Source organism: Xenopus tropicalis, chromosome 10 (genome assembly GCF_000004195.4).
Source record: "Xenopus tropicalis strain Nigerian chromosome 10, UCB_Xtro_10.0, whole genome shotgun sequence".
Lineage (NCBI taxonomy): Eukaryota > Metazoa > Chordata > Amphibia > Anura > Pipidae > Xenopus > Xenopus tropicalis.
The window spans coordinates 32,729,189-32,741,033 of NC_030686.2; the positions used below are offsets into that span (position 1 = coordinate 32,729,189).

The 11,845-nt window shown below is 45.3% G+C and overlaps 1 protein-coding gene across 1 annotated transcript; it reads left to right on the top strand.

Annotated features, from left to right (window-relative positions):
* Positions 1 to 7,312: 7,312 nt before the first annotated feature.
* rpl38 (ribosomal protein L38) lies at positions 7,313 to 11,505 on the top strand. The gene is made up of 5 exons (NM_001005094.2): positions 7,313 to 7,342; positions 7,509 to 7,538; positions 8,853 to 8,913; positions 9,770 to 9,892; positions 11,440 to 11,505. The coding sequence occupies exons 2-5, from the start codon at positions 7,536 to 7,538 to the stop codon at positions 11,463 to 11,465; spliced, it is 213 nt and encodes a 70-aa protein (NP_001005094.1). The 5' UTR covers positions 7,313 to 7,342; positions 7,509 to 7,535; the 3' UTR covers positions 11,466 to 11,505.
* The last annotated feature ends 340 nt before the right edge of the window (positions 11,506 to 11,845 follow it).

Genomic DNA, 11,845 nt, shown 5'->3' on the forward strand with positions numbered 1-11,845 from the left:
GTGGTGGTAAATAGTACAATTTCTAATTGGACCAGTGTTGTCAGTGGAGTTGCACAGGGGTCAGTCCTTGGTCCTTTGCTTTTTAACTTGTTTATGATACTTAATTGTGCAAAACTATCAGTTCCATGCAGGATGCTGCCACAAAGTGATTTGACAAAACTGGTAATCTGGGCAGCAAACAGGCAAATGAGGTTCAATGTTGATAGTAACATAAATGTGATAGTAACACTAAATGGTAATATGTTGGGGGTATTCTCATTTTAGAAGGATCTTGGGGTGCTTGTGGATAACTGTGAAATTTAGTGTCATTCAGTGGCTTCTAAAGCAAATAAAGTGTTATGAGGTTAGACTGTGAAGCTTGGGGTTTGTTTTCTCTGGAAAAAGAAGCTCTTGCGAGGGGATACGATTACCCTTTACAAGTACATTACAGGACATGAAAGACAGATGGCAGGTTACCTTTTTTCCCATAGAAAAGATTAACACACATTGGCCACCCCTTTAGAATTGAGAAACTGAACTATCATTTAAAGCAGCGTTGTGTTATTGACAGTGAGGGCAGTGAGATTGGGGAATGTCCTTACTAGTGATGCTGTTAATGCCAATAAGAGGGGCCTGGATGAGTTCTTAAACAAGCATAGTATCCAAGGTTATTGAGACCTTAGTGTCCTTTAGTTAGTTAGTATAGATATTGGTATATATAGTATATATATGTAGGTATAGATAGGTTTGTATGTGTGTGTGTTTATATGGGCACTGGGGTTCATTTCGAGGGTTTGAACTTGATGGATTTTGATCTTTTTTCAGCTCAACTTAACTATGTAACTATATATAGGACATACATACATGAAAACAAGACACCACCCGGCTCAGACTTTATTTTATCAGATTCTACCTATCAGCATAGAGGATCAAATTTTGTAACTTCGTACAAGATATTCTATACAACCAAAGTCTCTTGGGTTGGGTAATTCTGACCTTTGTTTTGTTAGTTAAGTCCACATATCCCCATTTAAGGTTTTCATTATTCTATTAGATGCTTATTTATTATATTTCTTAAATAAAATCAACCATTAAGGTTACACAGGTATGTGTTTTTATATCCTGCTGGGACCCCAACATTGTATTTCTTGAACCACATTAGATATAATATATTAGCACTAATATACTATCCTTCCAGCTACTACTACCTTCCAAAGTTTGTATCAGCAGGTAACATGGGCGTCCACAGAAGGGGGCAAGAGGGGGCACTTGCCCCCCCCTGGAAAAGTAGCAAAAAAAACCTTACTTTCTGCACTGTCTCCTCAAGCCCGTTTTTGCTGTGCTCCGATTGGATCTTTCTTCTTGTGGATTCTCCAATCAGAGCACAGCTTCCTTGACAGACAGTAAAATTGACCAATCAGAGCACAGATGCACACAGGGATCGGGAGATTTTGCAAACTGGAAACAAATGAAGACTGAAAAGAAGAATCTGCAGCTGTAACTTTACCTGAGAACCAACTCTCAACTTTTGCTGCAGATTTCATCCCACAGGCACTATACACAGGTACTATACACAGGCACTATACACAGGTACTATACACAGGCACTATACACAGGTACTATACACAGGCACTATACACAGGTACTATACACAGGTACTATACACAGGTACTATACACAGGTACTATACACAGGCACTATACACAGGTACTATACCCAGGTACTATACACAGGCACTATACCCAGGCACTATACCCAGGCACTATACCCAGGCACTATACCCAGGCACTATACCCAGGCACTATACCCAGGTACTATACCCAGGCACTATACCCAGGCACTATACGCAGGCACTATACCCAGGCACTATACCCAGGCACTATACCCAGGCACTATACGCAGGCACTATACGCAGGCACTATACACAGGCACTATACCCAGGCACTATACGCAGGTACTATACCCAGGCACTATACACAGGCACTATACACAGGCACTATACACAGGTACTATACCCAGGTACTATACCCAGGTACTATACCCAGGCACTATACGCAGGCACTATAAACAGGTACTATACCCAGGTACTATACACAGGCACTATACCCAGGTACTATACACAGGCACTATAAACAGGTACTATACCCAGGTACTATACACAGGCACTATACACAGGTACTATACCCAGGTACTATACCCAGGTACTATACACAGGCACTATACACAGGTACTATACCCAGGTACTATACACAGGCCTCTGTTCTGCCTCTATACAGATTTCAAATGGGGGCCAAAAATATTGCTCTGTGAGGCTACAATTTTATTATTATTATAATTTTGTATTACTTATTTTTCCAAGTAGGCCCCTTAACTATTCATATTCCCATCTCTTGTTTAAACCACTACCTGGTTGCTAGGGTAAATAAGACCCTAGCAACCAGATAGCTGCTGAAATACCAAATGGAGAGCTGCTGAACAAAAAGCTAAATAACTGAAAAACCATTAAAAATAAAAGTGAATTTGAATGCGAACTAGCCCTGATCACAAACACAAATGTTTGCAGATCCCCTCACAGAAATGCGCGTATAAATACTTTAACATACTAAACATTTTAGGGTAAAAACAAAAAAGCCCCCCCCGCACTTTTGTACAGTATCCCTGGGAGTCAGTGGGAACGGCAAGAGGTAGTTGGGAGGTTAACTTTTTACGCCAGCAGCGAATCCACTAAGTGTCACATTAGCTGTAGGTCAGTCGTGTATGGGCCATCTTTAGCCTCCCCTAGTATCATCCTGCAAAAAAAAAAAAAAATATATATATATATATATATATATATATATATATATATATTTGTCTGTTGCAGGATGATACTAGCTTACTTGCCCCCCCTTGGAAAATTTTCTGCGGACGCCCATGGCAGGTAAGCAGCCTGTGTTAACTGGAGTTTAATCCTGCCTGCCTGCCGACCGACAGAAAGGGTTTGGCATTATTCAAAATATATTGCTTGGTGAATCCAAATAAGAACTCCGACATTTTTCTTGATGCTTTGGACCCTTGGGAGGAATATTCATTAGAGTCAGTGGATAATATTTCCTTATACTCTGACACAGCATGCAGCTTGTAACATTCATAAGAAAAAATATTAAGCTAAATAAGGCACTGCTGGCAGACAACCTTTTCTCATGTTGAACATTTACAAAAAAAGGTGAAAGAAAATGTTAAAAGGAATACTGTCATGATTTTTATGGGGTACTTTTTATTTCTAAATTACACTGTTTACACAGCAAATAATTCACTTTGCCATTTAAAATTTTATTCTTGAACCAACAAATGTATTTTTAGCTGTAATATTGGTGTGTAGGAGCCATCTCAGTGCATTGTGCCTGAGTCTGAGCTTTCAGAAGGAGCCAGCGCTACACGTTAGAACTGCTTTCAGGTAATCTATTGTTTCTCCTACTCCCATGTAACTGGAGGAGTCCCAAGCCGGACTTGGATTTCTTCTATTGAGTGCTATTCTGATACCTACTGGGAGCTGCTGTCTTGCTCCCATCACTCCAACTTTCAGCGCAGCAGTAAAGTTTATCAGAGCACAAATCACATACTGTAGCTGGGACAATTGGGAAAGGAAGGAAATGACTAGCCCCATGCCAAATTTCAAAATTAAATATGAAAAAAATCTGTTTGCTCTTTTGAAAAACAGATTTCAGTGCACAATTCTGCTGCGGCTGCACTATTAACTGATGAGTTTTTGTTTTCCCGTGACAGAATGCCTTAAACTGAATCCAGGAAGTGCACAGAGAGTTAAATCAAATCACTTTTATTGTCACCTAACTACACTTCTATGTTGGGGGGGTGACCACACCAGTACCGCCATCAGAAACTTTGGGGCCAGGCCCAGTTATTTTTACAGGGCCCCCATGAACACAAATGTGCAATACCAAAATTTTGGCCACGCCCCTTGTGTGCGCAATATGAACGGCTAATGTTATAATAAGCAGTTCCGTTGTTTAATGTGCTACTAAGTCATTCAGTTTATAGGGGGTCAGTGGGGTTTGCCCTAAGTTTAACCCCCTCCCTACCTGCCACTTATTTGTGCTGTCATTGCTTTATGTACGTTTTTGAATAAGTTACATAAACTGTGTAAGTTTAAGGGCACTATAATATTGCTGTGGGGCCCAATGTTGCAAAGTTCATGTAGAAAATAAATAGATCCCAATAGAAACAGCTGGGGGCTGTGACTTTGATCCTTCTCTGCATGTTTTTTGGAAGTCTCCTATAGGACTCAATGGCACTCTGCAGCTCCAACCTGGCCCAAGGAAAGTCTCCCATAGGGCTCAATGGCACTCTGCAGCTCCAACCCGGCCCAAGGAAAGTCTCCCATAGGGCTCAATGGCACTCTGCAGCTCAAACCCGGCCCAAGGAAAGTCTCCCATAGGGCTCAATGGCACTCTGCAGCTCCAACCTGGCCCAAGGAAAGTCTCCCATAGGACTCAATGGCACTCTGCAGCTCCAACCTGGCCCAAGGAAAGTCTCCCATAGGACTCAATGGCACTCTGCAGCTCCAACCTGGCCCAAGGAAAGTCTCCCATAGGGCTCAATGGCACTCTGCAGCTCCAACCCGGCCCAAGGAAAGTCTCCCATAGGGCTCAATGGCACTCTGCAGCTCCAACCCGGCCCAAGGAAAGTCTCCCATAGGGCTTAATGGCACTCTGCAGCTCCAACCTGGCCCAAGGAAAGTCTCCCATAGGACTCAATTGCACTCTGCAGCTCCAACCCGGCCCAAGGAAAGTCTCCCATAGGGCTCAATGGCACTCTGCAGCTCCAACCCGGCCCAAGGAAAGTCTCCCATAGGGCTCAATGGCACTCTGCAGCTCCAACCTGGCCCAAGGAAAGTCTCCCATAGGGCTCAATGGCACTCTGCAGCTCCAACCCGGCCCAAGGAAAGTCTCAATGGCACTCTGCAGCTCCAACCCGGCCCAAGGAAAGTCTCAATGGCACTCTGCAGCTCCAACCCGGCCCAAGGAAAGTCTCCCATAGGGCTCAATGGCACTCTGCAGCTCCAACCTGGCCCAAGAAAAGCCTCCCATAGGGCTCAATGGCACTCTGCAGCTCAAACCCGGCCCAAGGAAAGTCTCCCATAGGGCTCAATGGCACTCTGCAGCTCCAACCTGGCCCAAGGAAAGTCTCCCATAGGGCTCAATGGCACTCTGCAGCTCCAACCCGGCCCAAGGAAAGTCTCCCATAGGGCTCAATGGCACTCTGCAGCTCCAACCCGGCCCAAGGAAAGTCTCCCATAGGGCTCAATGGCACTCTGCAGCTCCAACCCGGCCCAAGGAAAGTCTCCCATAGGGCTCAATGGCACTCTGCAGCTCCAACCCGGCCCAAGGAAAGTCTCCCATAGGGCTCAATGGCACTCTGCAGCTCCAACCCGGCCCAAGGAAAGTCTCCCATAGGGTTCAATGGCACTCTGCAGCTCCAACCCGGCCCAAGGAAAGTCTCCCATAGGGCTCAATGGCACTCTGCAGCTCCAACCCGGCCCAAGGAAAGTCTCCCATAGGGCTCAATGGCACTCTGCAGCTCCAACCCGGCCCAAGGAAAGTCTCCCATAGGGCTCAATGGCACTCTGCAGCTCCAACCCGGCCCAAGGAAAGTCTCCCATAGGGCTCAATGGCACTCTGCAGCTCCAACCCGGCCCAAGGAAAGTCTCCCATAGGGCTCAATGGCACTCTGCAGCTCCAACCCGGCCCAAGGAAAGTCTCCCATAGGGCTCAATGGCACTCTGCAGCTCCAACCCGGCCCAAGGAAAGTCTCCCATAGGGCTCAATGGCACTCTGCAGCTCCAACCCGGCCCAAGGAAAGTCTCCCATAGGGCTCAATGGAACTCTGCAGCTCCAACCCGGCCCAAGGAAAGTCTCCCATAGGGCTCAATGGCACTCTGCAGCTCCAACCCGGCCCAAGGAAAGTCTCCCATAGGGCTCAATGGAACTCTGCAGCTCCAACCCGGCCCAAGGAAAGTCTCCCATAGGGCTCAATGGAACTCTGCAGCTCCAACCCGGCCCAAGGAAAGTCTACCATAGGGCTCAATGGAACTCTGCAGCTCTAACCCGGCCCAAGGAAAGTCTCCCATAGGGCTCAATGGCACTCTGCAGCTCCAACCCGGCCCAAGGAAAGTCTCCCATAGGGCTCAATGGCACTCTGCAGCTCCAACCTGGCCCAAGGAAAGCCTCCCATAGGGCTAAATGGCACTCTGCAGCTCCAACCCGGCCCAAGGAAAGCCTCCCATAGGGCTCAATGGCCACTCTGCAGCTCCAACCTGGCCCAAGGAAAGTCACGATACCGAAGCTTGAATGAATCCGAAACTTTCGTACTCGGCACGACAATACCATTTTATACGAAAAAGTCGCTCTCTCAGCCAAAAAGGTTCCTGACCCCTGCTATAGAGGGAGCAGACCCAGCTACACCTTGGGCTGCAGGCGATATAGAGAGCCAAGTAGGGAACTGACTGCTAAACATTTTTTTATACGTTTATAATAAATGCAATTCCTAAAGTCTCCTGTATTCCCCATATTTATACAATGCTGCATCTTAAGGGCTCTGGCACATGGGGAGATTAGTCGCCCACGGCAAAATTTCCTGTTCGCGGGCGACTAATCTCCCCGAGTTGCCTTCCCCCTGCCATCCCACCGGCGAACATGTAAGTCGCCGGCGGGATGGCAGACGCGGCGGGATGATTTCGGGAAATCGCTGAAAAAGACTCTTTTGGTGATTTGTGCGAAATTGCGCCGCCACGTCTGCCATCCCACCGGCGACTTACATGTTCGCCGGTGGGATGGCAGGGGGAAGGCAACTCGGGGAGATTAGTCGCCCAGGAACAGGGAGTTTTGCCGTGGGCGACTAATCTCCCCATGTGCCAGAGCCCTAACAGTTTGTGGGAGCAAGCAGGCACTCTGACATGTGGGATTCGCCATACTGGGGAGTTGTGCCATGTACATTTGTCAGCAGAGAAAGAAGCAGTAATTTCAATTCAATTTCTGATAAATTAAGATTGAAGCAAACTTTATTGTTAATAAGTATACAATTTAAGCTCCAATATATTTTAACTATAGTTAAGACGGTAGTAGTTCCGAATCCATAACAAAACGGGAAATATCAAGTAATATGTGTAATTCTGAGTGATATAATGTGTAATTCCGTGTAATTAGGCACAAAACCCCGTTGCAGCACGCCTTTTGCCTCACTAATAATTCCTGAACCTGCAACTGCGCGATAATTTACAGATTTGTCCCTCGCCGGATCCCGTCTGGGGTTTAAGTGTGAGAATCCGGAAGTGACGATCCTTTCCCTTCCCAGCCCTAGATCTGTGTAGGTAGGTATGAGGCGCTGAGAATCCTTCGCCATCCTTAGCTTTCCGTTTGGGTGAATGTTTTTGCGGCACAGTGTCGGTACAGTGAGAGGGTGTGTGTTACTGTACGGGTCGCTATTTGCGCTATTCCCGCGGTGATTGCGTCTAATTCTGTGTTTGTTCCGTTCAGGTCCAAGGGAGACAGCAGTCGCACATCATGGTAAGAGGATTTCTTTTATAATGTCGAATCGGGGTGCGGGGTTAGTGAGCGATACGGGAGAGTAGTTTGTGAGACTAAACGCAGTGTAAAGAACTCTGTGTATTGTTCCGCCCATGTGCGAGTAACATGCTGGGAAACCCTCCGCGTAACGTTCAGAACTACACATCCCAGCATCCCTAGCTGGGCGGGGCTGAGGGCCCAAGCACTGAGACATTGAAGTTGATATTGTACATATTTTCCTTTATGCAAGGGCTGTAGCCCCTGTCATAATTTTCAATATTACTAAATAACAGACATTCTTTAGAGTTGTAAGATTTTTCACATCAGTCTCTTCTCCAGGGGAGCTTACAATCTAATGATTTATATTTACACACACTAGGGTCAGTTGCACTGCCTGTATGTGGCTGCAGTGTATGGGAGGAAGCCCATGCAAGCGTATGTATGGATCTTTTATTGCAGGGATCCCCAACCTTTCTTACGCGTGAGCCACAGTCAAATGTAAAAAGACTTGGAGAGCAACACAAGCACCATAAAAGTTCATGGAGGAGCCAAATAAGGGCTGTGATTGGCTATTAGGGAGCCTCTATGCACCCTATCAGCTTACAGGGAGCTTTATTTGGTAGGAAATCTTGTTTTTATTCAACCAAAACTTGCCCCCAAGTCAGGAATTGAAAAATAACTCCCTGGTTTGGGGGCACTGAGAGCAACATCCAAGGGGTTGGGGAGCAACATGCTGCCCCTGAGCCACTGGTTGGGGATCCCTGCTTTATTGTAATGCCCTGGCAGGGATTGAGTGTAACTCCCCACTGCTGCCCAATATCCAACTGTAAAGCTGGCCATACACGTGGCGATCTGACGATGTTTCGTGCGACCATCGGTCGCACGAAACATCGTCAGATCCGCCGCACACAGTCAGGGCTGAAACAGCAGATAAGGAGGTAGAAACAATAGGATTTCTACCTCCTTCTGCTGATTCAGCCCTGACGGCAGATTTTGGTCAGGCGCCTTCTATGGCGCCCAATCAAAATTTTCTAACCTGGCCGATCGGCGAGTCAACCGATATCAGCAGCTTCCTGCGATATCGGTCGACTAGCCAACATGCCATACACGCACCGAATATCGTACGATACGGGGTTTCGTACGATAGTATCGGTGCGTGTATGGCCAGCTTAAAACAAATAGAGGTAGAAAGGTGGAAGTCATGCACAGGGAAAAACTGTAAATGAGTAAAGGCTGTTATTATGCTGAACTGTGGGATTCTAACATCTTTGACAATTACAAATGGATCCTGACTCTCTTGTTTCTTTTATGAAGCCTCGCAAAATTGAAGAGATCAAAGACTTCCTGCTGACAGCCAGGAGAAAGGATGCAAAATGTAAGTTCTTCTCTGATCAGAAAGATGTTTCTACAGTTTTGTTTGTAATGTTTCCATAATGGGATTCTGTTGTGATTTTTATGGAGAACTTTTATTTCTAAATTACACTGTTTACATATCAATTCACTCTGCCATTTAAAATGTTGTTCTTGAACCAACAAATGTATTTTATCTGTAATATTGGTGTGTAGGCGCCATCTCAGTGCATTGTGCCTGAGTCTGAACTTTCAGAAAGCGGTTGTTTGAGTTCCAACCTGCAAGTTAGGAATGGCTGTGCTGATCAGTGCAAGCATGTTTTCCCCAGTGCAAAATGATCAGATTAAATGCAATTTACTTTGACATTACTCCATGTTGCCTGTTACAACTTAGCGAAGACCCTGCTGGAACTATAGACTCTACACCAGGGTCCCCAGCCTTTTTTGTACCCACATTCAATTGTAAAGAGAGTTGGGGAGCAACACAAGCATGAAAAAAAATTAATAGGAGGTGCTAAGTAAGGGCTATGATTGGCTATTTGGTAGCCCCTATGTAGACTGACAGCCTACAGGAGGTTCAGTAGGACACTGTAACCTAAACTTGTCTCCAAGCCAGAAATTCAGTAATAGGCACCTGCTTTGAGGCCACGGGGAGCAACATCCAAGGGGTTGGTGAGCAACATGTAGCCCCTGAGCCACCGGTTGGGGATCACTGCTCTAGAGCATCTCCCTCATTGCCTTTAAGGTGATTAGAGAAGCATAGCTGGGCGTTGCAAAAAAAAATTAAATACAATTATTTTGGGATGTTTATAATTTTGTCAATCGGTTGATGCCGTACACATGCACATGTCTAAATAGCCATTGTAACTTTTCTTCTCCAGCCGTCAAGATCAAGAAAAACAAAGACAATGTTAAGTTCAAGGTGCGCTGCAGCAAATACCTGTACACATTGGTCATTACAGACAAAGAGAAGGCAGAGAAACTGAAACAGTCTCTACCACCTGGTAAGTGCTACATGTCCCGGGCTTCTATAGATCATTGTAGAACCAAGCATGGCGTGGTCAGAGTCAGAACAGCCCCTGTACTAGGCCCACTTTATTATTAAGGCTTGGTGCTGTACAGCCAAAATGTTCTGCAGTGAGAGCTGGTGATAGGGGCAGCTACTGAGTAGTAGAACCATTGACACGCTCTGTAAAAGGAGTAAGCGATTTTTGGCCTCTGCTGTGTACATTGTTTCTTCAGCATATTTCTTAAGCTTTGAAGTTTTAAAGTATTATGTGACTCATGACTGACCGGAAACTAGTTCATAAATAAAGGTTCTTGTTAGCACATATCATCTGCCTGTGATGGCCAGTGTATGGCGCATAAACAGATGATGAAGCAAAGAAAAGCTGGAGATACTTCTCACTTCCTGCGAGTTCTAAACATTTGTGCCCTTTGTATGAAGAAAGTCCATACTATGTGATGTTAAAGGAAAGTCAACAATCATTTGGGGTTCCCAAAAGTTAGGCACCCCCCCCCCCCCCATGATTGTAGTCAATTACCCTCACCCAATACCCTCAGGCAGGTGTTTCTGTCAGCAGAAAACTGCACCATCCTGGGGTACTTCCAGTAAGCACCATGGAGTGATCCCATTCCTGCTGCTTTAACAAAGAGCAGCCTTATTTTACTGGGCATGTTGGCCCTGGTATTTTAAAGTAAGAAGAAGCAGAAGAACTGAATCACTCTGTACTGCTTGCTATGAAGAACACTGGGCCAGGGCATTTTTCTGCTAACAGGAGCACTGGCCCAGGGTATTGGGTAACTAAATACAATCAATGGGGGGTGGTGTCTAGCTTATAGCATCCCCAAGTGACTTCTCCTTGAAACCCTGGTATAAATGTTGCTAGTGATTGAGTAAGCTGGTGAGCCCTGCATCCCTGGCAACACTTGCCAATCTGGCTTTGCCTATGATGGAATTTTTTGGGACAAGTTTAAGATTTGGCAATGGCTGTTTTCAAAAAGTGCAAATTCATTAAGCACAGCTTCAGAAATCCAAAGTCTGAGAGACTTCTGGAATTATTAATGGAAAAAATGTGATATTTATATAAGATGTGCAAGTATGTCTTTGCCTGATGCTGTGTGACCGCATAAGTTTTTCCTCTGGTTTCCATTGTGTTCTATGCAAGTGCCAGTATTACAAACCCAGGTGGTAATAACCTGCTGTCCAATCAGATGATTATATGGAGGGTTAGTTGTTATAAGGGAAAGTCACTCCATAGTACTTGATGATCTCCCACACTTGCATATGGGGAGTATCATTTTTTCTGTATAAATGAGATGACAGGGCTGTAACACCAGATGGCCAGCCAATGGCACTGCACAGTGAACTGACCTATCACTTTGCAGAGCAGCCTTGCAGATGTGTCAAATACTGAATTTCTTTGTTTCTGCAAAATGCCACCTTACAGGAACACTAATTATTATAGTGATGTGGCTCATTAATCACAAATTCCTATTGCTGAAAGCCTATTACTATGCAAATTGTAACTGATTTCTTATTCTTTTCCAGGCCTGTCTGTGAAGGAACTGAAGTAAATCTGCTTCTCTGTTGTACAATAAAAGTCTAAAAATGCCAGTTGCGTGTTTCCTTGCCCTGTCTCCACATTATGCTGCTTGCATTGTTGCTGTGTGTACATTTAATACACGTGACAACTGTGGTAATTAATAACATACATCTTACAGGTGGGCTAGGTTCCAGGGCTTGTCAGCTCAATGACGGCAACCAGAATACATTGACAAGGAGGTGTCGGTTTTATCAACTTCTTTTCTCTTCTGGCCATTGTAATAAATCGTCTGTTAATAATGCCCTAGCAACAGGATGGTAGTTAAAATTCCAAGTCTGAGAGTTGCAGAGCATAAATGTTTCAAAAACTATGAAATGAAGAGTAACAGCAAGCACATGATTAACACAACCC